This window comes from Falco cherrug, chromosome 5 (genome assembly GCF_023634085.1).
Source record: "Falco cherrug isolate bFalChe1 chromosome 5, bFalChe1.pri, whole genome shotgun sequence".
NCBI lineage: Eukaryota > Metazoa > Chordata > Aves > Falconiformes > Falconidae > Falco > Falco cherrug.
In genome coordinates, this window is record NC_073701.1 from 52579816 (window position 1) to 52607524 (window position 27709).

General features: G+C 38.0%; 2 protein-coding genes and 1 long non-coding RNA gene across 5 annotated transcripts; 2 read left to right on the top strand and 1 right to left on the bottom strand.

Annotated features, from left to right (window-relative positions):
- Window positions 1-110: 110 nt before the first annotated feature.
- RPAP3 (RNA polymerase II associated protein 3) lies at window positions 111-19644 on the bottom strand. 2 transcript variants are annotated; one of them, XM_055711216.1, is made up of 17 exons: window positions 19503-19644; window positions 17151-17309; window positions 16418-16558; window positions 15799-15921; window positions 13809-13936; window positions 13121-13242; window positions 12690-12760; window positions 11618-11749; window positions 10128-10255; window positions 8368-8489; window positions 7863-7933; window positions 7596-7712; window positions 5351-5562; window positions 3961-4156; window positions 3214-3311; window positions 1701-1801; window positions 111-601 (listed from the first exon to the last, which is right to left on the bottom strand). In XM_055711216.1, the coding sequence occupies exons 2-17, from the start codon at window positions 17301-17303 to the stop codon at window positions 510-512; spliced, it is 2007 nt and encodes a 668-aa protein (XP_055567191.1). In that variant the 5' UTR covers window positions 17304-17309; window positions 19503-19644; the 3' UTR covers window positions 111-509. The 2 variants fall into 2 exon arrangements, 1 of the variants encoding a protein (XP_055567191.1); XR_003562113.2 differs by lacking the exon at window positions 19503-19644 and having other exon boundaries at window positions 462-601; window positions 1701-1829.
- On the top strand, window positions 4163-6533 carry LOC114017214 (uncharacterized). Its single transcript, XR_003562114.2, has 2 exons — window positions 4163-4671; window positions 5895-6533. It is a non-coding gene; the product is annotated as an uncharacterized LOC114017214 (long non-coding RNA).
- Window positions 19645-19769: 125 nt separating the features above from the next.
- Window positions 19770-26714, top strand: ATP23 (ATP23 metallopeptidase and ATP synthase assembly factor homolog). Of its 2 annotated transcripts, none has more exons than XM_055711217.1 (6): window positions 19770-20007; window positions 20742-20787; window positions 20894-20975; window positions 21265-21402; window positions 25110-25193; window positions 26163-26714. In XM_055711217.1, the coding sequence occupies exons 1-6, from the start codon at window positions 19815-19817 to the stop codon at window positions 26364-26366; spliced, it is 747 nt and encodes a 248-aa protein (XP_055567192.1). In that variant the 5' UTR covers window positions 19770-19814; the 3' UTR covers window positions 26367-26714. The 2 variants fall into 2 exon arrangements, with proteins under 2 accessions (XP_055567192.1, XP_055567193.1); XM_055711218.1 differs by having other exon boundaries at window positions 19875-20007; window positions 20689-20787.
- Window positions 26715-27709: the final 995 nt, after the last annotated feature.

The window sequence follows — 27709 nt, forward strand, 5'->3', positions numbered from 1 at the left end:
ATCATACCTCAAGTTTACTTTGCACGTTTTATGTTCTGATGTGTGCATCCTTAGAGAAAAACTGTTTAGGCATATATATATTAATAAAAAATCCTTAAAAATTTAGTATCTTTAATTCAACATTTAGTTTATTTTCTAAAATAAAAAACCATGCACATTTGTAATATACATCATTTCATTCTTACCGAAGACATGTTTATAAATTTTTTTTTCTTTTTAATAAGTATCTCCATCTGCAGTCCAAATCCTGAATGCCAATCTGCCCAACTGTTTTTTAGGCAAACAGATTCTGCTGAAGACAATGTAGATCTGTATTGTTTCAGGTGCTGGAAAGCAAGTGTACCTGAAGAACCTGAATTGTCTCTTCAGGCACTTGCCATTTGACCAAACCAAGTTTAAGAGTTTCATTCTTATACAAAAGCAACAAAATTCCAGTCTTTACGGGCTTCTTCAGCTGACTTCCACATGAAAGAAGTATGGCAACAGTAATTTACATGTCAGCCATCTCCCTAAGAGAAAATGCCGTATTTCTTCTCCAATTCTTCAACAGAAGTACCTTTCAATCCCATGTGGTTCACGTGACTGAACAATGCCTGTGTAACTGTTAAAGAAAAACCCAACATCAACTGTTAATTTTTGTGGTTCATGCTCTTAAGGTAAATTAGTCCAGTTCTTTCCTCAGTCAGAGTACAGGTTGGATTATACAGCTGAAATAGGAGTAAATTTTTAGAACTATGGAAAAGATCAAAAAACAGTAGCAAAGGGAAGCTCTTACTTTGTTTTGAAGCCCATGAGCCACCTAACAACATTTACTTAAACAGGTATATAATCCTGACAACATAACAGTTTTGTTTACTATTTTGACACTATGCCATTAAATACAGAACACAAAAGTTAATGCCAGATGGCAGATAAAGCTTTCATCAAGTTAAAGGCATGATTGCATTTCTTGAGAGGAATTAGCTTGCACTTCAGCAAGTCAAACAAGTCATTTTATTTTAAGGAGATTCAGATATCAAAATTTTGGAAGTATAATGTTTATCAGTGAAACTCAGCTGTAAATAGTAAATTTGATATTACTTGGTCCCAGAGAAATGTTTTGCTTTTAAGTGCCTCACTGTTACACTGTCTGGTGTGCTAAATAAAGAAAATGTTTGAGACAAACCCCACTTTTAAAAGCCATGAATTCAAACCAATATTAGTTTGAATATTAGGTTGATATAAGTGATGCTGCAAGAACAGGAAAGATGACCAGGCCGAGAGGTTTAGAAACATCTGCATTCTTTTTGTGAACAGTAAGGTCAGGATTGCCTAGTAATAAATTATGGAAACTGTGTAACTTGGATACTTTGCTTTTCAGATACAAGATTTCATACAACTTCATAAAATTGTAACACTAGCAGCTCCAAACTGAAATGCTAGCGAAGCTTATTTCGTCAGACTAAAATGCAGCACTACTGATAAAACCCACAAGGATTCAGGTGTAGTTTAAGTCTTAACAATTAATAACAAATCAAAACATAAGAAAAATTACATGAAATTCATATTAACTTCTAAAACAATCAAAAAGCTAGACAACTAACAGATCTTAACTGATTATTACCTGGAATAAACAACAACAGCACTAAATTTTACGTACTTCTTGCTAGATTCTACAGCATCACAAATGAAGCTTAAAAAGACACTACAAAATTACTTACTTTGTTTCTCTGAGCCTGACATAAACATCACTGCCATATCAAATCTTTTTAATTCAGATAGCCTCTGGAGGATTTCAAGGATGAGCGATGGCTCTTCTTTCCTGAGGATTATTAGAAATATAAAAATAACTACTGTTGATTAGAAAGATTCAGTAGCTCCAAGCAATATTAAAGACTTCAGGAGAAAGAAATTAAAGAACCAATGGAATTCTCATATTCCCTGCCTTTCTCATTTTTTCTGTTCATTCTTCCACCCATGAAGCAAAAAGTCATCATCCAGAAGTCTTTGTACAAGTATCATTCTGATACAGAGCAAGAGTGAAGAAATATAAAAACCTAGACTGATGCAAACTGACTGCTGTTCACATACAGAGTAGCAATTATATGATCTAATGCTTACACCTTGCTGTAACATCATTGTTTCTATACATATTTGGGTGTGTGAAGGGAAGTAGCACCTGTGGTCATAGGAAGCTCAAGGAGCACCTCATTACAGTTACCATTGTTTTTATCCAGAAAATTTCTAATTGTATTCATTTTACATTCCTGTTCAACAGTAAACAGCCACTGTCTTTGTTACAATACTAACAACAAATAGTTATTTTTCCTTCCCAACTTGTCCTGTCTCCCTCCAGAAGAAATGTCTTTTACCTTACTGCAAATAATTTCAACTTCCTAGCCTTTGCATGTAATACCACCAAATGTAGGACTGTATCTCTTAAGATGTCATGATTCATCCACATGATGGATATTTTCTTTTAAAGAAACTGAAGGAAGGGCAAACATTGATTTACTCTTGCTTTTCTCCATAAAACACCACCCTAAAAACATTCTGAGCGTGTGCTCTCAGAGTAATTCAGAGAAGCAATACACTGTCTCTGACAGGCAAAATGAACTTTAAGACTCAACTGGTAGCATGCATAGAGATTTCAAAAGTAATTGTCAGGTCCTGTCTTATCAGAACTTCTAGCTCCAATACACATTTACCACAGGCTAATGTAAAATGCTAGCAGGTAATAAAAAAAAAAAAGAAAAAAAAAATCGGAATGCATCACAGTAAGCATCGCACAAATATCAAACCCTCTGTATTTCTCAGCCTTAGAAAGTTAATATAGAAAGCTAATAATGTACAATTATACGTGATGACATACAGAGTAATACAAAAAAAATTTCATGCAGTCTAATATTCAGTTTCTGATGTTATTTAGTAGAACTGAATTCAACAACATACAGTAAAGGCCATTTATTTCTTTACCTGTTTCCTATATCTTACTCTTCAAGATATGTTTAATTTTTAAGAAGCAACAATTGAATCATTCCAATTGTTGCATCATGCTCATGTAATGCCGCATGCTGGAAATAGTTTTGTAAGCCCAAGGATGGGGCTAGGGAGGGGAAAAGAAACAAAAACAAAAAACAAACCAAAAGCTACAACCAAAACCAACCAACCAAATAAAAAACCCCAACCAAAAAACCAGAACAGCATGTAAAACAAAGGTGGAGTTAAACTTACTCAATGTAGAAATCATGTAGAATTTTCAGTATCTGGTTAAACAAGTCTGGATCTAAGGATTTCTGGAACAGTTTTGGATAAAGCGAAGGCTCTATTTGCTTTGGAAAAATTAAAAAAAAGTGTTATTTTTAGGCAAAAAAATACAGTTGAGTCACAAGAATTAGAAATAAGTTATTAGAATGTCTTTGATAATGTTGACATAACATGAAAGCAAAAAAAATCAAATCACTTGCACTATTTCACATTGAACAAATCTGGGGTTTTTTTGTGATGATGGTGACAGCTAACTTCTTTTAAAAGGATTCTAAGAATTTTTATTGTGAAATATGTGTAAGCAGAAGTACATATTAAGTAGATTGATGCATTTCAAGCACTTCCTCAGTTTAGAGAGATAAGAGAGTTGCTATGTCTAATTACCCTAGAAGCATTCATTTGAAAATTAGAATTTAACATGGTTACTACTGCATTTAAGCCTTTACATAATCTTTTTCAGACATAGTCCCTGATTTTGCAGAAACTGATTATGCAGAGTGTACTCAAAGCAAAGTAAGTCAGGCACAAGAGGAGAAATACTCAGATGTGGATCAAACTACTTAGTATTAAGTGAAGGCACTTCAGAAAAGTAACTATTGTACACTGTTAAGACACTCTACACATAGCCACCCTTTCCACCTAAGTTTCCATTATTTCTTCAATGCCAGTTGAAGAAACTGTCCAAGCACTGTCAACCAATACTACGTTTCTTACCTTCAGGTACAAATACATATTTTCTGGGCAGTCTTTCAGCTTCCTGAAGTCAGACTCTAGCTGGAAGGAATTTGCAGGAATGGCAGGGACTGTAGAAGCAGAACTAAATGATCTTTTGATTTCTTTTTCTCTCTGTTTGTTCACAGGGAAAGATGGATGCAACATTGATGAAATCCCTTTCACACTAGCAGAAAGCCTGCAGAGAGATTTTGAAACACATAATCAAGACAACATTCAAGGAAATCCTACACTGAGACCTAAGTGGAGACCTTTCAATTCATTAAAAGCTAAACTACTACCAAATTATTTTTAAAATAATGTATTTTACTTTAAGCAGGTATCTAAAAAAAAAATCCCTTCAAATTATGGAAGCTTTACGCTTGATTCACTTTTTCCTAAAGAAACCCTAACCAAACATCTGCAAACACAAATATACTCAGCCTTTCTCTACTTTGTTTCTAGAAATAGTTGCATTTTATGTTACAGATATCTACGATACATAGCTGAAAAAAAAAAGACTTTCTGCAATTTCATGACGTACAACAATAACCATGTCAAATTAACAAACTTTGTAACAGTGATTACAGTGGGGCTATTTTTTGTCCTGTAACTGGTCAGTTAAGTCCATTTACTTTTCAGAAGTTATAAAAAGGCTAAGAAATACATTTATTTTTTCAACACATCATAGTAAATTCATCTGAGCTGGAAAAGGTAGGTGTGGGAAGGTGTTTCTTAGAAATTCTTCTATCAGAATTCCATAAAAAGTATTTACTATTAACAGATTGAGATTATGCTAATGCAGCAGACAATAAGCAGAGTTCCAACACCTAGCAGAAATAAAAGTTAGGATAGTGGTTTCTATAGTTCAGCCTAGCTTCAGCCAGCCACACTTGAGTTTCCCTTGCTAACACAACAGAGCTTGGGAACTTTGAGCAAACCCAAAGTTATCAGCTGTCTGCTCAGCAGAGGAGACTGGGGACCCTCTCATCTGCTCCTTTTCTCTCGCAGAACTGGTGTGCAAAGAATGTTTGAGCTCTGCTCAAAATTTACTTTAAAACATTACAAATAAAAATCACAGCTAGGGAAGACGAGAGCACGAGCAAAAGGGTATGGCATGCAGGAAAATACTATTAATTTCTTTATATTTCAAATGTAAAGAAAGATACTAATTTTCCATCTGAAACTAAACAGATCTTATTTGTCTCAACCACTGCATGATCAAAAATGCAGATGTGTAAGAACTGCTGGGGTTTCTTTTTCAGTATTTTCTTTTTAATTAAAATTCTCCAAAATATGTTTGATACCTCATCATACGCACTAACCTGAAAATGAAGATTACATTTCAACTACATTTACCTTTTAAAGGGAGGATCAGAATTTTTATACTTACTGTAATGGTGATGTATCACTGATTTCTTCTATTTTCAAGTGCTTAGCTTTTGGAATGTCCGTTGTAGTCAACTGATCATCCCGATCTAGATTCTCTGTTGTTTCAACACTCACTGAATTCCTCCAGTTATTGACTAAAGTAGTAGTGCTGGGCAAATCACTATCAGGTGTGTCATCATCAATTTCTTCAATGGCTATTCTTTGCAAAGGCTTCTAAACGGAACACATTCATCATGTCATGTGTGTCCCTCAACATCAGTGTATATACAGGCCCCAGATAAGCAGCTGTGTTTAATTTAAAATAATCTCATTATAACCAGTTTCATCTTTAATGGTGCACATGGAAGATACTTCCATGTGAGATAAATGGCAAAAAAGGAAACTTCATGACATTGTACAGGATGCCTTATATCTGTTACCATGTGATCATGTTATTGCCTTATCCTTGTAAACCACTGAATCCTTACACTAAAGATTCTCAGAATCTGCATCCTATTTCCCCTGTAATAATAATAAAAAAATATTATTTTTTCCTTCCTACTAAGGTTGAATGGGCAAGGACTACCATATGACCCAGTCAAGCTTTGTAATTTAGCTGAACAAGTGAGTATCCAGCAACATAGGCCTTGACTGCCAACTTAAACTTTTGAGATAATAAACATCTGTAACTCAGCCCTGTTGGCTGACCAAGTTGCATACAATATAAGGTAATTCATTCCATCCTAGATGATATGCTAACAAAAATGTTTCAGGTTGTTTAATTTTGCATGACCACTGTTATTTTTGGCCATCACCTAGTATCACTTTCCCAGGTCTTACAAGAGAGCACCATATAGTGGGGGCAGAGGAAGAAAAAAAAACATTCATCACCTTTTGCTTTGGAATTTTGTTTCCTGAACAAGGACATAGTGTATACTGCTCTAGAAATACAGATTCAAAACATACTCAAAAATTCAGACTTTTAGAAATGGCAGATTTCTCTGTCCAACTCTAACACAATGCCATCATCTTTACAGCAGTTTGCAAACTGCTTTAAGCCATGCCAAAAAAAACCCTGTCTTGGTGTATTGACAGACAATACACTCTTGCTTAGACAATATACCATCTCATCATTGGACCAAGACTGGGAGGACGCCTGGTGGACATGCAAAAAAAAAAGTTCTTTCTGCAATCCTTGGGCAGCACTAGAGAAGCACAGCTGCTTCATCTATACTTGTCCTACCTCAACAGAATAACAAGAAAAAAAAATAATCAACCTAGTATCTCCACTTAATTTAGCAGCCAAACTGTAAACTTAATATATTAATTATCTCCAGTATTTCAGCTACTTCACAACAAATTCATTTAGTTTTCTAGAAATATTGTATCTGGTTATAGAGAGTGCATAATACTTCCCTCCCTTAAAAGTATGAAAATAATCACACATTTTCTATTAATACTATCCATCTGAATTCTGTATTTAATGGTAGTAAACAAACATTTTGAAATCAAAAGCAAAACACTACAGTACTCCACACAACGCATGAGCATGCCTTGTATTTATACAACTCACTGCTGAATGTATAAAGATTAAATGTAGTAAAAGGGCATGCCTAATACATAAAGAAAGCTGGTATTATTCTCTGTATTATCCTATTTTGTCATATGTAAATTCATAAATCTGACCATAACGACTGACAATTCACAGTCCAAATATGTTCCTTCTTGAAAGCCAATATCCAGCTTTCTACAGTTTATGTGGATTAAAATGCTGGTTCAAATCTCTTGCAGTAACCCTAGGTGACACCAGCATATGACATGGGTAGGCAACGTGTCCTGTTATCACTGCAGCTATAAAAACTGCAAACAGCAGATGTAAAGAAGGTTTCTCAAGTCTGCAATTAAACACAGAGACACAGCTGCCTCCCCTTTACTCTCAACTGCAATATTAGCCATGGATCCAGGACAGGGTTGTGAGGTTGCCTTCGCGTTTTTCACATTTTTGTGAAAACATTTTACACCATATTTCCCAAAGTGTGGTACTGCAGGTTGAATGCTTACACCATAGCTATTGTTACACACTTGTGGAAATGCTGAAGTTATGTTCTTGCAGAATATCAAAACAGTATATCTGTAAATTTTGGGCTTTCCACGGGCAAGATGTACCCACCAGGAGTTAGCCTACATAAATAAGCTGTAAGTGGTTTTTAACTTTAAGCTCTATTTCTCCCATCATTATAGAAAGCAACTCACAAAAAATAACTTACTGTTGATTTCAGGTGTAATGGATTATCAATCAGTTTCACTATATTTTTTATTTCTGTTTCTTTTATCAATACTGCAGGATATTCTTGATTACTCCACTGTTCTTTCTCAGCTAATTCCTGAAAAAAAAGGTAAGTTTTCCAAAAGTTCAAAAGTTTGATGAATAATTACAAGAGATGTTAAAAATTACAGAATAAAGAATGAAAATATTCTATTACTATAGGCTTAGAAAAAAACAAACACACAACAAAAACCACAAGTATACATACATTCCTTATTTTAGTGAGTTCATTCATTGCTTGTTTATTTCCAGGTTCCAACTTCAGAACATCTTCAAAATCTGAGGAAGAAACAGCATGCAACAACTGTATTTCAATTTACAATTTCAAGTTACAAAGTACTCCTTGCAAATTTTTAAGCCTTCTATTTTTCCCTTCATAGTCACAATATCATTAAAGGTAGGCAAGTCATCCTAATGCTTACATCATGACCTAGTTTTTAAACACATTTTTCAAAGTATTTCTTACTACTTATCATAAGCAACAATAGCTGTAACTTTGCGCAAAACTGTCCCCTGCGATTCACTGATTGCATGGATACCAGCACAAAATGTTTTATACATATTCAATGACACACAATAAAACTCCATCATCCTTAACTTTTGCACTTCTAACCTCAATTAGTCAGCAATTGATTGAAATGCTATTATAAAAGAAATCAGGATGTCCTTACACTCATCTCTTACTTATCATTTAGACTAATTCAAAGTCATACCTTGCATAGCTTCTTTTAGCTTTCCAAGAGCAACTCTGGCAGCTCCTCTTCTAGCAAAGGCTTTAGAATAAGAGGCATCTAAAAGCAGAGCTTTTGTACAGTCATCTTCTGCCTCTTCATATCTCAGCAAAAGAACAGTACAAAATTAATAATCATTTTCAAGAGGCAGTTTCAACTGAAAAGACAGATCTATCCAAAACAATTAAAATATGAAATCAGATCTTAATTACCTATATACATATAAATACACACCACTGAGCTAAAATGTAAAATAAAAGTAAACATATAAAATATGATTTCTCAGCACCTTGAAATTTCAGCCAAATCTTTTGGTATCTCATGACACACTGCTGATTTTCTTTTTATCATCACAGAGAAACTCACTTCCTCTGTGAAAATAAATGCTTAAAGCTTGTCAGAGCAGAGTCCACTTTAAACATTAAATAGCCTTGAAATGAAAGTCAGCATCAAAGCTTCTTACTTTTGAAAACCAGAAATACCATTACACACACACTCAAGAAAGGATAAGCAAGCATATATGAGAATAAATTTCTCTGTATCTGAATTCTTAACTATTTCAAAACCAGAAGTACATCCTTGCATTAAAGCCATAAGCTTCGTTGTAAGATCAAATTTCCTCATCACAGTTATACTAGGTCATAATTCCACTATGTGTACATTAAAGTATTTCCATTCGTTTCTCTTTTATCTATCATTAAATTTATGGAAACAGTATTTTTTCTCTTTGCAGTTCTCATCAGTTCTAGAGGTTTATAAGAATACAATGAGCTTCTGTTGCATTTTCTGTTTGGTCATCTTTGACATGTAAAGACCCGTGATACACAGTTTTATCATACAGAATCAATTTTCTTGCTTGGTCATTCAAAGTATCACTTTCTCTGATTCTCCGAGAACATTATTTGCATTACAATGTCCTCTATGGCTTTAGTACTAAATTACAGATGTTCTGTCAGAAATACTAGCTGTGCAATCTATTTTATAATCTCAAATTATGAAATCAATGTATTGTTTCTACAGATACCTAAACATGTCATGTTAGAACAAATGACCAACACAACGGTCAACTCTCTGCTTCTCATGCTACCAGTCCAAAAGTTTTAAACTACCACACCAACAGGAAGTCAAAAAAATTCAGACTTCAAAAGTGGTTAAATGGAATTTCTCTCATTTGCTAGAAAGCATGCATCTCCTACTGTTACTGATCATTTGAATAAAGTTTAATTAAAATTAACTAACTACACATACATGTCTCCATTAGTGGAGTTAAAGAAAAATATTGTAGAAGATGATGATTTCCAGAAAAAGCTCCTATCCATTCCCTTTGAAGTCCGAATTCATAATCCACTTCTTTTTGCAGTGCAACATTTAGTAGCTGACTGGGTTTTATAGTAAAGAAAAAAAAAAAAAAAAAGACATAAAGCTTTGGGCTGGTCCTTTGAGAAAGGTGAGTATCTAGAATTTTACTCACATAAAAGAATGAAATTCAAACTTTAGAAACTAATTTCATACTGATGCTATTTTATTCTCTCTGAACTTCCTTCCTATGAAATGCATTAAAAGATCACACATATCAAGTTGTTCTCTCTCCCTTACTGTTTTCACTATGATTTATTCTATACTGAATTCTAAAAAGAATTAGGAGTGACATTAACTAAACTTGAGTGAAAATCTACTAGATCATTCTTTTGTCTTGTTCACCATGAAGAAAGAAACAGTATAGCACATGCAATCGTACTTACTTTTCAATCTTGAGATAGGCCATGGCCCTGTTAGCTGGCAGTAGGGCATTGGTGCCATCTGCTGCTATACCGCGGGTGTAACACTCGATTGCAGCCTCATACTTTCCTTCTTTGAAATACCCATTACCCTTTAATATTTAGATTAGAAAAAAAACAAAAACCTACGTTCAGAAAGATCTATAGCAATGAACTTTTCTCCTTTTCAGTAGACAGGGTCACAATATCAAGAAGATGGATCACAAAGAACACCCACATCAGGGCAGATATTTATGGCGTATTTATTTTTATCTAAGCTTGGGAGGTAAACCACAAAAAGTATCTTAATTTCTTCCGGTACTTTGAGGATATAAAAAATCCTGCTACATGCATAGTTTAAGTGCAAACTTTTAAGTCTATAACTTGTGATTTATCTTTACATTCAAAGTGCAGGATAAGCCACCCTGTACCTCCTGAATTTAAATACAAGCTGAACCAAGCTGAACCTTTATAATTCCCTTTTCAGAATGACTTTTTGCACTACAGAAATCCATCTTTATCCTGCTACATCCATGCAATTGTTATCCTCAAATACGACTGGGGCCTAAATGTTGCACTATTTTCTAATTAATGCTCCATAAAAAAAAATTACATTACTTTTTTTGTTTGTTTCCAAGAGACTAAAATTGTCTTTTGCTTCTCAGTACTAATATAAAGCCATGTATTATCTTCTCCACTACTACTCTGCTTACTACCAAAAAAGCAAATATCACAGCTCATACTTGCCTGGATCCATGTTTTCAGGATCAGGCCCCCTTGTTAGTCAACTCTGCTACCAAGAAAGTACTGCGCTGGGCTGCTTTTCTGTGGCCTCTTCAAGCTTTTGTTCCCTTTACCTACTTCATGCATGCTTTCATTCTTTTCCTACTAACTACCTCTTACAACTACTAGTATAGGAAACCTGAACATTGATAAAAATATCAGAGGTTACTAGCTAGGTAAGAAAATCATGTTTTAGTTGCTGATGTTATTTTGTAACAGCAACAACTGGGAGAGAGATAAATCAAACGGCCAACCGAGTCAAGACAAGGTATCCAGAAATATATTTTTGTTGTCATGGTTGCCTGCGCTCCATGAAGTCTATTTTTTCACTATGTAATCAGAGGTTTGCAAACACAAAACAGAGTCCACAACTCTACTTGTACAAGCAGGAGTCAAGATGCATCTAATACTGGAGAAACGGGATCTTTGTAAAAATACAGTTCAACTTCTACTTATCTTACAAGATGTTTGAAATTTATCATATACAATTTGGGCTACAAGCGCAAACAGAACTCACTGTCCCTCTCTCTGTAGAGCCCAAAACGGGAAACAGTTAAGGTTATATCACAAACATTGTATTTAAGAACTTCAGGGAAGTATCAGGTTTAATTTACACATTTGTACAGCTAATAGCACAACACAATGTTTCTCTTTGCTAGCTCTCTCCTGTTCCACCAGAGCTTGTGACTTACCAAATCTTTTTCTGTAACAGCCTTCTGCTTGAGCTGCTGATCTTCAATGCGTTTCTTCTCTTCTTCTGTTAATTCTGGTCTGACCACATCTTCAAACTCTTTCTGTTCTGAACTTTCTTTTGATGACAAAGCCTGCAAAGATGCAATTTTTTTTCCTCAGGAATTAATTCCCCCACTTACACATTTTCAGAACATTATGATATATTCTGAAGTTTTAAAATGCTTGGCAGACTTTTGCATCTTAACGGAAGTGTCTGTGTTTAAGTTGAATACAAACTGAAGAGATCATTCTAAACTGTTCTTGAAAATGTATTTCTATGAGGGTCTGCAAGTACTTGGTGAATAAAAAGTACATAATTTCTGAAGCACAACGTAAAATGACCCACAGAACCTGTCTATATATATTCCAATTCACAAATCACTTATCTCTTCAATTACTGGAGACTTTGGTTTTCATTCTGAAAATCAATTTTTCAAGCACTTTCAAAACTACAATTGAAAACGTATAAGCATATTCACACAGTAATGACAAGTGGGTTTATATTTACTAAGCTTATCATAATCAACATTCTCTCCCTGTCATGAAAGGGATCACACTTGCAGCAGAGTATTACATTCTGCTAGGCTTAAACCCACTTTCTGGTCTGGCAAACCACAACAAGCAGTGGGACTCCTGGAACTACAAGCAAGCTAGCAGTTCAGCTTTATGGCCAAGAGCACACACAGGTTCTCTCTTACATAGTGCTACCTTGTACCAAAATACTAACCATGACTTGAAAAAAACATCAACACAGGAGACAGAAAATACATCTGAACGAACATTCAAACAAAACCCCAAGCCACTCTACGCTAGTGCACACATTCAGTCTTAGCCTACCAATCCACTATTACACTGATGTTTGCACACATGAATTAATTGAGAAGAAACTTGATTACAGATTTTGCCCTTAGTGAACTTGAAATGCCCGAAAAAGCATGAGATTTTATTGAATTCAGTTCTTGTTATAAGTTGATACAGATAGAAACTGAACAGGGTGCATTAATTTACATTAGGGCCTATTACTCTTATTACCTGATCAATTTTCTTCAGTTCATTTTTTGCTTCGAAGTTGTTTGCATCCAGTTCTAAAACTTTTTCATAATCTATCAGAAGATCAGAAAACAATGTTTCAGGTAGGAACTACAGGCTAGTAAACAGAGTATAAAGAGCATTCTTTTGAGATAACCCGTTTTTGTAGTTATCTAAGAAGCCTCAGATATTGCAAGGAACACAGTATTCTAAGACATTCAAAGCTGAATTATCCTACAAGTACTAATACCTACAGCAATCATTTGGACTTGCTGCATGAATTTTACCTTGCCAGAATATGCAATGTGGTATTTAGTTTCTTTGTTTACAGGAAACTAAAATTCAGTTCTTACACAAAATAAACAAGTCACACAAGATTTATTCAAGCAGACAGTTTATATGTATTTCAAAGAAAGAATTTTAAGACCACCCACCTTCTTTTGCACCTTGAAAATTTTTCAAAGCAAAGCGAGCAGCCCCTCTTCTGGCATAAGCTTTTGTGTAATTTTTGTCTAAAGCAAGTGCTAAATTGCAGTCAGATTCCGCAACAGAAAACCTGTCAAATATAGGAATGAGTTTGGACACATCTAGGTAACAAAACCCAAAGCTTCAGCTATTTAGCTTACTCTGAAGCTGTACAGGTTCTCTCTAAAGTGGAAATCTTACATGTTTCAGCAGGGGCACAGAACAAGCATTTAAACGTCTCTCAAATTTTTAATACATCAAAACAGGAAAGGAAAACAGAGGTCAACAATCTCTACTGCAACAGAAAGAATAACCAGCTCCCCTGTACCCTTGCCTCCCCCAAAACAAATCAAAGCCTTAGAAGTAGAGCTCACTGAACCTTCTCTTTTTTCTTGTTTTGAAGTCTTACACTGGCAGAGAAGATGGTGAACTTCTAGTGTGAAAGCAGAGTATAAAAAGATGAGCAAGACTACCAGATTCCTTATCCTGGCAATTCCTATTATACTTCGAAACTGCAGTGGGCTGCAACAGCCGTCTTACGTAAACTGTATTGCAAAATGATAAATACTATAATCAAGACTGAAAATCAGACAAAAAAGATCTGAAGAAAGCATTTCAAATAAGAAAATACTATGGATTTAACAATGTAAGTCTTACTTCTTCATTCTACAGAAAGCCGATGCTCTGTTTGTGGGCAATACTGGATTGTATGGATCAGAATGCATCCCTCTAGTGTAGCATTTTATAGCTTCATCAAAGTTCCCTTGTTTAAAATAGTTATTACCCTATGAACAGAAAAAGTCTTTTTAGCAAATTACTGTACATTTGCATTGCTAATTTTTGGTGAAAGAATTCAAAGCTTATATTCCAGAATGCTCAAACATTTTTGCTTAACATTTCTCACAAAGTACTGCTTTACTGTGAAAAGTTTCTTTTGACTACAATATTCTAAGCATCCTATATTAAATATTTCTCATTATTTATGCAATAACATGGTTTTATTATTTACTGATTTTCAACATCTGTAAAGTAATTTCCAGAAACCTGTAACAAGCACATACATAGCTGGTTAAATTGGCATAGAAAATTACTGACGTCTTTTTGAGTTTAGTTTTAACTAGATTTGTCACCTTTGCTTTCCAAGGTGACTATTCTCATTTCTGCCTCCTTTGGGACACAACTTTTATCTCATGTGCCCTCAACTGCTTCACTGTAGCCAATACAATAATGGTCAAAGACATCTCAATTTCTCAGTGTAGACTGCAGCTTACACATCAAAGAATTTCCACAGCAGCAGGGAAACAACACAGATGTCACCTATGCAGACAATATTAAAAAAAACCTGAAGAAAAGCATGAACTGATACATAGTGCCTGCAAACAAGTTTCTCAGAAGCACAGAAGTTGTATGCAACTTAACCTATCTATCTCATATGGCATTGAAGCATGAGATAGGTCTTGCTGTATTCTACTCTGAAAATAAGGTAAAACTAAACTGGTATGAACTTGCCATTACCAAGGCAAGGAAGACACAAGCTCACCCCTCATTCCTAGATGTACTGGCCTCACAAGGGGACTAATCTTAAATTCCTGGGATTTAGCTTGTGGCATTCAGACCCTTTGTTCAGGTAAACACCAGTTTGATCCATATGGTAATTCTATACAGCAATCCAACCTCTCAAAGCAAGCCTGACAGGCTTTGCTGCAATTGGTGATGAGAAGAAACAGAAATGCAGTGAGAATCTTCTATTTCGGAATAACAAGGAAAACAGACATAAATTCCAAATGGGCAATTCTTCTACCAGAGGTGTCATCTCAGTGGACAATCTTTTAAAAGAAACTTAAGTGCCAGGTCCTGCCCTTCAGTCACAACAACCCTACACAATGCTACAGGCTTGGGGCAGAGTGGCTGGAAAGCTGCCTGGCCGCAAAGGACTTGGAGATGCTGGTTGACAACTAGCTGAATATGAGCCAGCAGTGTGCCCAGGTGGCCCAGAAAGCCAATAGCATCCTGGACTGTACCCAAAACAGTGTGGCCAGCAGGACAATAAGTGGTTGTCCCCCCGTACTCCACACTGATGAAGCTGCACCTCAAATACTGGGTTCAGTTTTGGGCCCCTTACCTCAAGAGGGACACAGAGGTGCTGGAGCGTGTCCAGAGATGGGCAATGAGGCTGCTAAAGGGTCTGAAGCACAAGTCTGATGAGGAGTGGCCAAGGGAACTGGGGTTGTTTAGTCTGGAGAAAAGGAGACTTGGGGGGGACGGGACATTATTGCTCTCTACAACTACCTGCACGGAGGTTGTAGCAAGGTGACAGTAGGTCTCTCCTCCCAAGTAACAAGCAACAGGACAAGAGGAAATGGCCTCAAGTTGGACCCGGGGAGGTTTAGGTTGGATATTAGGAAACATTTCTTCACTGAAAGGGTGTTTAAGCATTGGAACCAGCTGCCCAGGGAGGTAGTGGAATCGCCACCCCTGGAGGTGTTTTTTAAACATACAGAAGCAGTGCTCAGTGACATGGTTTAGTGATGGACTTGGCAGTCCTAGGTTAATGGCTGGACTTGATCTCAAACTTCTTTTCCAACCTAAATGATTCTATGACTTAAATTGCTACTTGGCAAATAACAAACATTTATAATACTATAACCTTTTCCTTCTCTGCAAGAGCCTTTTCTGCATCTATACGAATTCCATCTTCTTCAGAGTCCGATTCTGGAGATACAGAATCATGAGTACTATCTTCTTTATCAAGTTCTTCAAGTATTTTATCCTGAAATCATACAAAATAAACTATTACCTTCATTATAATTTATCAATGTAAAATACTACAAGTAAGACTTCAGGAGAATTAGTAGTGTGGTTTTAAAAATCTCTAAGCTTAAGTCTTCTTTACTAAGGAGTACTCCACACTTCAAAAGTGAGAAATCTATCCTCTCATACTGCCAGCTGTGTTTAGTCTTATATTCTGTATTAATTATGACCTTTTAATAGACCTATTCTCAAGAAAAAAAATGGTTTAAAGTCAAATCAATCTGCTGGATGAGAGCACAGTCAATAGAAAACTCAAGTATTTCTAAATATTCCAATTTTTAAATGTGTAACTACCTGTAAATGTTTTGGGGAGAAAGCTGCTTTCTGTGTTTATACAGCACCCAGCACAGTAAGATACTGATTCGTGGACCGAACTCTCAGCATCATAACAAAATCTTACTTAAAAGAATCAACCGGGGACAAGACTCAGTTAACAAGCAAACATTCTGACTCACCACATCAAGTTTTCCCCATGCTTCATAATCATATGACTTGATCTTATTTTTCTTGTTTTCCTCAGTGGTTATCTTTGAAGGAACTTTAGTTTTGCTTTTCTTCTTCTTCTTAAAAGCCTTGTTTCGAATTGGTGGCAAATTCTAAATTGAGATAAGCAATTTATTATAAAACAGATGTGTGAAAGTCACTTGTATTGAAGAATTTCTAGTACCTATATCTAGGTATAGTATCTACCTACTGGCTAATTCTGGAAATCCATCCAGCAAGCTGCTCTCAGGAGCTCTACAAAACCACTAAGGACAGCAAGTGTAAATCTTTCAGTACTTAATAGGAAATATTACATGTATGATACAAAGCTAAGTTTTAGAAGGCAACTCTCTGCAGAGTATCACTGAAGAATAACATCAATACAGTAAAAGTCAGCAGTAAATAAGTAATACTGATGCTACAAATAGAAGTATTCTCCCTGATCTACCTGGAAGTGACTAAAAATTTACTGGCTTCATCACCTCCAGAGGCTACTGCCCCACAGCTCTGTTGGTGAAAGTCTACAGAGGAATCTTTGGGCTACTTCAGATGAAGAACAAGTCAGTTGGGTTAGCTCACACCTTCTATTCAGGTATTTTAAATCAACATGTGTAATTTTGCTGAAGCAAAAAGTAATTATAAACATTAACACATTATGAATAGCTGAGTTAATATTGACAATGGACTTATGATTTTTTTTTTTACCTCTTCTGGGACACCACTCTGTTTCCTTAGTTCAGAATCCACTTCTTTAATATCTTTTTCCCAGCTCTCCAGTTCTCTCATAAAATCTTGCAGCTCTTCAGCATTTTGCTTCATTTGCAGCTGTAGCTCTAGTGCTTTACTTGGTGCACTCATTGTACTCTGCGAAATTACAAGGAAAAAACTTTCTGAAGAAAACTTGGAAGTATGTATCAAAGGAAAATAGCTACTTCAAAATAACTAAGTCTGACTTACAATGCAAGACAGGCTTCCCAACAGCATAGTAGGAACGTTAAATACTAATAGACTAAGAAGAAACAATTGTAAAACGTCTTTGAAAAAATTAAGGGAAGTTACTCAGATAAAACAAAGTATAACAACTATTCATGCTTTCCTCACCAAGTGTAAGGTAAAACACCCAACAAGTCAATGAAAATCTTTAAAGTGGTAAGAAGGTGGTCTTAGTTTAAAGCAATTTCTGCAGTGTTTCCCAGATGAAAGAATGTAAAACACTTTAACATGTTAAGTTTTAACTAAAAAAAACCCAACAACTAATTAAGATATACCTGCTGCCTTGTATCTGAACAGAAACAAGGTGTACGAAGAACCAACCCCAAACAGCACTTTTGACTTCTACAAGTAAGGACGCTCAAATATGCATGTGTTTTTAGCACAGAAATAAGTAAACACATGAGGCATTTTATTATGAAGTCTAGTGAATTAAAAGTCAAAAATATTCTTTGAATGTGCTCTTTGTACACATCATTACCCCTCCAAGTACCTGAAACACTGTTTGATAATTATTAATACTTAATAGTCTTCATCAATTTTGTTGTCTTATTTTTAGCATCTTAAATGAAAGACGTATTATCATGTAAGTATCAAGTCACAAGTAAAAAATAACTTTAAAAGAATTCTTGGTTACAATTCAAACACAAACCTGCACATTTGTACAGCCCATAGTATAAAATGCCGAAAGGATAAAGCAAACAATCTGAAAATAATCGTTATTAAGTAAATCATAATGAACTAAATACAAACATAGACAAAGTAAGCTACAAATGGTAACTATAACCTCTTGACTGAATGCTTCAGCATCAGTTACAATCCTCACATTAAGGACAAAGAAGCTTTCTGTAGAGATATATTTTTAGGGGAGAAGAAAAAAAAGATTAGATTTTAAATTTATTTATTATTAACATCTGGTAAGATAATAATCTAACAGCACAAAAATATAAAAAAAATTATGGGCCAAACAAAGCTAATGATTTCTGCAATACAATGTGCTGTAATGATAGACAAGAATCTCATGAAAGATGGAAAAATACACTGCACAATTACTAGTGAATTAACACTACCAAAGCAGAAATGTTATTCCATGCTCAGGACTAAGCCACCGAGCAGATGTCCTGCTGCAGCAGTTGTGCTTCTCCCTACTTTACACATAGGTGGTTACACACTTACACCCTAGCACCATGTTTTTCCTAAAATCTTCTGAATGTCACATTGAAACAAAGTGGAAAAAAAACCTTAGATGAAGTTAAAAAAATGCATATTTTTCATCATATTTCCAATGTAGGTGTTTACTGTATTTTTTTCCACCTACAACTGATGACCTATACTGAACTGTCCCTGCAATATTCAGCCAGTTAATTCCATGAAACCTGGGCACGGCCACACCACATATTCCATACAGCCTAGTACACTCTGGCCAACTGCAGCTAGAACAAGATACTTTAAAAGACGCAATAAAATACACTGTGATCTGTTAACTTTTCTTTTTGCTATCACTGACTAAAATAATATTCTTATACATCTAACAATAGGTTTAGCAGTTTCTTTTCTCGTGTTCTAGAGCGTCTTGCACAAGTGTTTAATGTAAACTTGCTCCATCACCCCACTAGCTTAACGCTGTTTGCTCACACAGCTTAGCAACGACGGCTTTAACCCACGCGTTGCCAGCAGACGCATTTACTGTACAGCTCTTACGCCCTTTAAGGCAATTTTATTGAGACCCCCAGCACTAGGGCCTGCCTTTACCTTACCCAGCACCTCAGGGCTGCCTTGTTCCAGCGACTCCACCGGGCAGCAGCCGCCCCGCCCCAGAGGCCTGGCCGGCATCCAGCGGAGCAGGCCGGCACCCAGCGGCACCGCAGGCCCACCCAGCAGCGGGCGCCGAGGCCACGCCGCAGGAGGCCCGGCCTCCCACCGAGGAGGCCCCCAAAGCAAGGCTCGCTCCACACCACCCCGGAGTTACAAACGAAGCTCCGGCTCCTTCAGGGTGGGTTCCCCCGAGCCTCCCCATCCCGCACGGCCAGGCCGGACAGGATAAGCCCGGTCCCGCCGCAACCTCACCTGCACCAGGTCGTGCCTCTTTCTACCGCCGCCGCCGGACGCCCTGCCCGCGCGGCCGAGCCTCCTCCCAGAATGCAGCGCGGCCCCCCGGCGGGACGGGCCCCGCGCCCCGGCCGCCCCCCCGGCGGCAGGGGGAGGCAGAGCCGGAGCAAACAGCGCATGCGCCCGCGGCCCGACACGCTTCCTCTCGCGGCCCGCGCCCCTCCGCGCTGCCTGGCCACGCCCTCCCGGTCACGTGGCGCGGAGCGGCCCCCGTGATTGGTGCCGCCGGGGACGGTGGCCGGCGGGTGCGGCGGGCGGCGGGACCGGGTCATGGAGCAGGGGGGGGCCGCCTCGCCGCCGGCGGAGGAGAAGGTGGGGAGACAGGAGGGGGAGGAGGAGGAGGACGACTTCGGCTACCGGCTTTTTCCAGACCGGAACAAGAAGCCGCAGAGCTTCCTGGTCCGCAGCCTCTTCACCTTCCACAACAGGTGCCAGCTGATGCTGAGGATGACCCTGGAGACGAGTAAGCGCTTCCCCAGGGGGCCCGGGCCGGGCCTGGGTTTGGCGCAGTGGCAGGCGCACCGGGTGGAACCGGGGACGTCCTTCTTCTCTGCAGATACCGCCCGCCGTGGCTTGCGCGGTGGCCTTGGGCCGCAGGGTCTCGGGGCGGGGACTGCTCGCTCCCCGCTGCCGCTGGCCCGGCCCGGCCCCTCCCCTCCCCGGCCTGCGGCGGCCGGACGGGGCCTGAGCGGTTCGTGGGGCGGCGCTGCTGCTCGATGAACGCGCTGATTTTGGTGAAAATAAAGAAAATACAACTGCAGAAGTGGCTATGTTGGGGTTTTTTTTCCTCTCAGAAAGCCTTTCTCTACTTCTTTCTCGTGAAAACTTGAAAGGATTGGTTGATTTGTTCATTTGTACCCTTTTCACTACGTAATATTGACCGTGAATGTTATTGAAAACAATGGTCACTAATAGGCCAATCTGCTTATGTGTATTACTAACAGACATTGTAACATGATTCCTGAATAGTTTTGTATCTATCATGATTCTATATCACTTTACATAGTGATAGAGCTCTAACAGCTGCCAGTTGCATTTCATTAGGGTTAAATACTGCAGAGTCTGAATTTAAATACTGCAGAGTATGAATTTGCATGTGTAGTGTTTTGGGCTTTTTTATACTATCTTTGTACTTTGATTATAGATGATTTTCAGAACTTTTGTCTGGAGAAATTGATTGCAGCAATGTTTTTCTAGATCCATATGCGCAACTTCTTCTTGAGGCTATGAAGCAATCTGGTTGGTATGTAAACTAATTAATCTTGTTCTGTGTAGTAACATCACTATTACATGAAGTTACTGGTCTTTTTCAAAGGTTTCCCTATAACTTTCTTTGTTTGGCCTTTCAGCACTGTCTTCAATGACCGGCACTTTTCTTGTGAAAACTGTGATGGCTGTGTCAGTGGAGGTTTTGATTCTGCCACATCTCAGGTAGGTGCTGGACATTGTCCTCTTTAAAAAGACTACACAGTTCTTTTAGTGTTGTGTTACTAGGTTTAAATCTACTAATGCTGATATTAGAGCTAGTCACAAAAGCAAGATAAATGAAAGATGTTCCATGGTATCTGAGCTAGTACACTGCGAAATGATGAGGCTGTTACTGTTGAAAAACACTGATCTAAAGAATCTAATTGTTGTGGGTGGTGTGCGCTGGATCTCTGAGAAGTAAGGGAAATGCTGAAACTTGCTGAAAAGACTATCTACATCTTCTCTTCCACAGATTGTTCTGTGTCAGAACAACATTCGCCACCAATCCCATATGAATCGGGTGGTTACACATGAATTGATTCATGCTTTTGATCACTGCCGTGCACATGTTGACTGGTTTAGAAATGTCAAACACTTAGCATGTTCAGAGGTAAGAGAAAATGCTTCTACTGTCATTATATTAATTACTGCTGGTTATTAGGGATTCGTGTTTAAATAGGTAGGCTGTTACACAGATTTAATTTGGTTTGATCCTGTTAATACATTTTGTGCTTTCTGTCAGGTCAACCTAAATAATATAATTCAGAAAACAAATATGTAGTTTTCACAGATACTAATAAGTCAGTGAAAGTAGAATGTGATGACTGTGAGTGTAACTGTTACAGGAAGTGGTTATTGACAAATGAGAGTAGTTAGAGATGAAAGTATGTTCACACATTAATCAAATGTTTATAGGGTTCTTTTTCTCCCCTGCAAATCTTGGTATGTTGAGTAGTTTTTACAACACTGTGGTAACTTGATTTTTGTTTAGATTTTTTTGGTTAACAACAAACTTATAATTTCCTATAACACAGGGGTCCTCAAACTACGGCCTGCAGGCCGGATACGGCCCCCCAGGGTCCTCAATTCGGCCCCCGGTATTTACAGAACCCCCCCCGCCGGGGTTGGGGGGGAAAACCAAGCAGCTGCAGATGATTTCCTGCCACTTAATCCACGTGCCAGCCCCCTGTTTACAAAGTTTGAGGACCCCTGCTATAACACATATTTTTCGATTAGGTGTGGTGTTGCCAATAGTACACTTTAGTTATGACTCCATGTCCATCTTGAAGGACGTAGGAATTTGCTGCTTGAAAGGCCTTAAAAATTCATGCATTAGGAGGTAAAATTAAACTGAGCACGGACCATTAAGGATTCCTCTTGTGTACACGAGTCAGGTGTATTCACATGCTTTTAGTTGATTTCTGATGTAATTGGTATCACTTGACCACAGAAAGACTTAGCCTTATGATGAATATTATGAAGTGACATTCTTGTGACTCTGTGAATGGGGTGGCTTTTAGAAATATGTAAGAATATTATAGTGGCTTTATTTTGGGGTTTCTTTTTGCTTTTAGGTTTTGTTTGTTTGCTTGTTTTTAATGAGAATGTATTTGATTCCAGACTTAAGATGTGCACAGGTTTCACCTATAACCAGTATGTGAGAGAACCAAAATGATTATTTTGGTACAGAAAAAATAAGATTTCAAAAAAATTAATTTTAATTCATTAATTGAATTCATATTTGCTGTGGAAGAGAGTTGCAGTCACATATTACCTTTATCTTTTTATAGATAAAACTTAGTGAAGTAACCTTATACAGTATCATTAAAGCCATTCTGTATAACTGTGGAGGGTTAACCTTGGCTGGCTGCCAGGCACCTATCAAATCATTCTCTGACTCCCACACCTCAGTAGGATGGGAGAAAAAAAAAAAAGACTCAAAAGCTCATGGATCAAGATAAGCATGTGGAGGTCACTCACCAGTTACCGTCACGAGCAAAATATACTCAACTTGGGGAAGATTAATTTAATTTATTGCCAATTAACGACAGAGTGCAATAGTGAGACATAAAACTAAAAATACCTTTCTCCCCACCTCCCTTTCTTCCCAGGCTCAACTTTGCTCTTTCATTCCTGACTGTTGTTTATTCCTCTCCTTCCCTTTCAAGCAGCACAGGGGGGTTGGGAATGGGGGCTGCAATCAGTTCATAACACTTTGCCTCTACTGCTCCTTCCTACTCACACTGTTTCCCTGCCCCAGTGTGAGGTCCCTCCCATGGGATACAGGCCTTCATGAACTGCTCCAATGTGGATCTTTCCCATGGGCTGCTATTTTTCAAGACCTGCTCCAGCCTGTGTTGTTTCACAGCATACAATCTTCCAGGAATGGACTGCTCTACTGTCACTCCCCCACAGGCCACAGTTCTGCCATAAAACCCTCCATGGGCTGCAGCTTCTTTCAGGGCATGGCCATCTGCTCTGCCACGGGCCTTCCCCGAACTGCAGTGTGAATATCTGCTCTGCTGTCTGCTTCTCAGGCTGGAAGGGGACAATCTGTGTCACTGTGGTCATTCCCACAGGTGGCAGGAGAATCTTTACTCTGGTGCCTGGAGCACCTCCTCCCATCCTTCTTCACTGATCTTGGTATCTGGGGCTGTTTATCTAATTTTTTTCTCACTCCTGTTTCTCACAGCTGCCTTGTAGTGTTCTTTATCCTTTCTTAAATATATCATCACAGAGGTATCTCAGGCACTGCTGATGGACTCAGCTTTGATCAGTGGTGAGTCAGCTCTAGAGCCAGCTGAAACTGGCTCTGTCCAACATGGGGGCAGCCCTTTTTCTTGTTGCACAGAAACCATCCCAGCAGTTCTGCCCCAACATCTTGCCATGTAAACCCAATAAAATAATGCTGAATTATTAACTATTTTTTTTTTTTTCCCCTCTAAGTGTGTGAACTTCAAACATAAAATTAGGGAAGATGTACAAATCTAGATTGTGCATGTTCTTGCTCTTCTTGAGATCATATGTTTGGTTCAGGTCTTTCGATACTTCTTTTAATATATGATATTTACAGTCTTTATTGTCAGCTTCTTAATGCTTACAGTTCATACTTTCCATGCATTTATTTTCACTCTGGTGCTTAATTATGGGAAGTCTAGTTTTAGTTCTGTTTCCTAACTGATGGGGTAGAGTGTGGAACAGCTGACAGACAAAAGAAATTATAGCGCACAGGGCAAGACAGCTAACAAGATAAAACATCCAAACTGTATTGGGTTTGGCTGAACCACAGAGCAGCCCCCACAGTGCTGTGCTTGCATTGGTGGCTAGAAGGTGTTGACAACACCCCAGCGCTTTGGCTGCTGCTGAGCAGCGCTTGCACAGCATCAGGGCTGTCTCTGCAACATCCCCCCTCACCAGCAGGCTGGGGGTGGGCAAGGTTCTTGGGAGGGGACACAGCCAGGGCAACTGAGTCAAAGTGACCAGTGGCATGTTCCATACCATGTGATGTCTGCTCAGATAGAAAAGGTAAAAGAAAGAATGAGGAAAGGGGCAGGGGGGCATTAGTTATTTATGACACTTGTCTTCTGGAGCAGCCACTGGACGTACTGAAGCCCTGCTTCCTGGGAAGTGGCCGAACATCGCCTGCTGATGGGAAGTAGAGAATAACATCTTCTGTTTTCCTTGACTTCTGTGTGCGTGACTTTTGCTATTGCTTCATTTTATCTTTTGGCCTTTATCTTGACCCACAAGTTTTTTCTCCATCTTATTTTCTCCCCAAACTTGTTCTGCTGAGGAAGGGAGTGGTAGAATGGCTTGGTGGGCACCTGGCATCCACCTACCACACATACTCATTTAAATGTGGCTTTTCCTAAAGCAGGTGGGTTACTGCTCTTCTGGATGTTGCATGTAGTCTTTGAAAGGTATTTGCCTTTCTTTCTGGCTCTTCTAACACCTTCTGATACAGGTTGGGGAGAATATGACTTTCCATGTTCTTTCAGCAGTTCATATACATGTGTATATATATATATATAAATAAAAACATACTTAGGATCTCTTCTGATCATTCATTTAAGCTTTGGGAATACGTGAGATGGTCCCTGGAGAAACTTAGAGGTTCTATAGTGATACTTTGCAGTTCATTGAGGCTGAAAGGGTGGATATAAACAGTAATAGGTACTTAATAAGTAGAAGTGGCCCTGGGAATATTCTGTACCAGCAGTCACCATAAAGATATTGAAGAAAGTAATTTGTTAAAGCTTTTTTGACTTTGTATTTCTGTGTATTTCTCTGATCATGTGGCACTTTTTTCCTCAATAGATTCGAGCTGCTAATCTCAGTGGAGACTGCACACTGATGAATGAAATAGCCAGGTTTAAATTTGGTTTAAAAGGACACCATCAGGTAAAGACTGTAGATGTTAAAGTCTAGTGATTTGTTATGAGCCATCTTTACCTACTTGATCTCTGTCTTTTACACTTTCATAGCTGAAAGCATCAGAGAAAGAAGTAGATGACATGGACTTGCTGCTTTCTCTTAGTTAACCTTAATAACCTTCAACAGTGCATGATAATTTTTTTTTCACCTTGTTATTTTTGTTGGAGTGAGATTCCTGAGTACTTACTCAAATCATAGACCATTACCACTGACAAGGGATAGTTAATAACAAAGCAAAAAAAAGGTTTTGCAGGGGATGTAGTGGGAATACCTTAGCCACTTTAAATGGGTAAAACTCTAAAAAGTCTTTGAAAACTGGAGGAAGGAGATTGGCAGAGGTGCTAAATAACCATGTGTGTTAAGTCTTACAGGAATTAATTTTTTTTTAATAGTAACAAAGACTACAGGTTGAGTTCCTAGGAGTTGCTCATGTTAGAGTGGCAGTTAGCTTGTAGCTTGGGTTGTTTACATTTTTAAAAATCTTTTAGTAGACAAACTCTGTAAGCAAAAGTTGCCATAGAGGTATCAAAATGATGGCCAGTAAAGGAGTCATTCCTGTATGTTTTACAGCATATTTCAGTTGGAAAAATACTAACTGGTATTTATGTCTATTTCTTTCTGACGTATTTTCTTGTGTCTGCATCAATTTGTACAAATACTCAATGCCTAAAAAAATGCCAAACTATATTTTAATTCCTTTCTATGGAATGTCTTTTACTTATCTGATGGTTTATTTGCACATGGAAAACTAGAACACATAGTCAACACGTGATGGAATAAAAATGTACTTTAATGCTTATTACATTGCAATGTTTGACTCTTCTGTGATACAAAAAATTATTGCATGTGTAGTAGGAGTTAATACTTGGCAAAACCTGGAAAAAAGTTATTTATACTAATAATGACAGATTTTCCTTTATCTAATTCCCACTTTAGACTTGTGTGCGAGACAGAGCAATTCGTTCCATTCTGGCTGTTAGAAAAGTTAGCAAAGAAACAGCAGAAAAAGCTGTGGATGAAGTTTTTGATGCCTGCTTCAATGATCTGGAACCTTTTGGAAGAATCCCGCACAGTAAAACAGATGCAAAACGTGCTTATAGAGACTTTCAGAACAGAGATCGCTATAATGCTAATTTGTGAAGGAAAAAAACCATGGAAAATGATATTAATATCTGATTGTTCTGTAACATCTGGAGTTACAGTCTATGCTCACAGTGCTGGTGGAAAGGGCAGTTCTATCAAATGTGTCAGTTAATTTTGTAAGCTTTTTCCAGGACCCAACTTCCACGGAAGTAAACAAAGTAAATGAACAAGACTAAAAACTGTCTTTCCTCATCTGTTATTCCAGCAAGATAAGTTAGTAGACCAAGTGACTTGTCAAATAAGGATCTGCACATTTCAATGCACATTTAATTCTGCTCAGCCTGACTAGGACTTGGTTTCTGAAAGTTTTGTTGTTGCTGAATAAATCTTTTCATAAATTCTTTACATTTCCACCATCTTTGATTTATGAAGTCATAAACTTCATGATCTTCATCACTCCATTTCAAAAGATGGGCAATGAAACTACAGCTCTAGCTTTAATAACATTTTAAAATTACATTTTTTTGTTAAATGCTAAACCCACAATTCAGTAGACTGCTGCATTTGTTTATGAGCACCACCTGAAATTTTTGGAATTCCAGCTCATCTAATGTTAACTTCACAGGTAGATAAAACCCTTTGTCTTTTTAGGAATTTGGCCAACAGTACTGCTTACCAGATCAAAACTACAAACTGGATAAGCATTGGTGAAAGTCTTCTCACCAGATTGAGCTTTGCTCAATATGTGGGTGTAGTTTTTGGTCTTCTTGCTATGCTTGTTAGGTGGGTAAGTCCATCTGAGGAAAGCAAGAAGCTCCTAGCTTCATCCTGAGAGAAGCTATCTCATTCCTCCATTATTTCCAAATGTAAAGTATTATATTCATTGTCATGGGTGCAAGAGAACCACGTTTTCTTCTCTCTCTTGAAATTGAAGGTGCAAGTCATCTACTGCTGGGGTTCACTGATGTAATGGAGATGTGAGTCCCCAGTCAAAGGTTTGTGGGCATAGCTGCTGTTACAGTTACTGGATTCAGACTTGAGTGGGAAATTTGGGTTCAGAGAAGATGAAACAGTGGCCGGGTTGTTACTGTTTCATATGTGCAAGACATTTTAGACAGGCTTTCAATTGCATAGGATGTCAAGTCTGAGTAGTGGTAGTGGTGTCAGTTTCACTGTGTAAAGTTCTTCATAACTGCAGAAGCATACAATTGCTGAGGTTGAAAGGGACTTCTGGAGACACTGCTGTTTCAACCACGCTGCACAGAGCAGGGTCAACTAAAGCATGTCGCTGAGGAGCGTGTCTAGTTGGGTTTTGAATATCTCTAAGGGCAGAGACTCTACAGTCTCTCAGGGTAACCTGTTCCAGCATTGGATCACCCTTGCAGGTTGGTTGGTTTGGG

What these genes read in the sequence shown, in the direction of transcription:
- RPAP3 (XM_055711216.1), bottom strand. Translation starts at nt 17,303, where the DNA reads ATGAGTGCACCAAGTAAAGCACTAGAGCTACAGCTGCAAATGAAGCAA. An exon ending in AACTGAAGAAAATTGATCAG is followed by an intron (nt 11,750 to 12,689) that starts GTAATAAGAGTA and finishes GCATCTTTGCAG; the next exon opens with GCTTTGTCATCAAAAGAAAG. An exon ending in CTACATGATTTCTACATTGA is followed by an intron (nt 1,802 to 3,213) that starts GTAAGTTTAACT and finishes AATAATCCTCAG; the next exon opens with GAAAGAAGAGCCATCGCTCA.
- ATP23 (XM_055711217.1), top strand. Translation starts at nt 19,815, where the DNA reads ATGGAGCAGGGGGGGGCCGCCTCGCCGCCGGCGGAGGAGAAGGTGGGG. An exon ending in TTGATTCTGCCACATCTCAG is followed by an intron (nt 20,976 to 21,264) that starts GTAGGTGCTGGA and finishes TCTCTTCCACAG; the next exon opens with ATTGTTCTGTGTCAGAACAA. An exon ending in GTTTAAAAGGACACCATCAG is followed by an intron (nt 25,194 to 26,162) that starts GTAAAGACTGTA and finishes TTCCCACTTTAG; the next exon opens with ACTTGTGTGCGAGACAGAGC.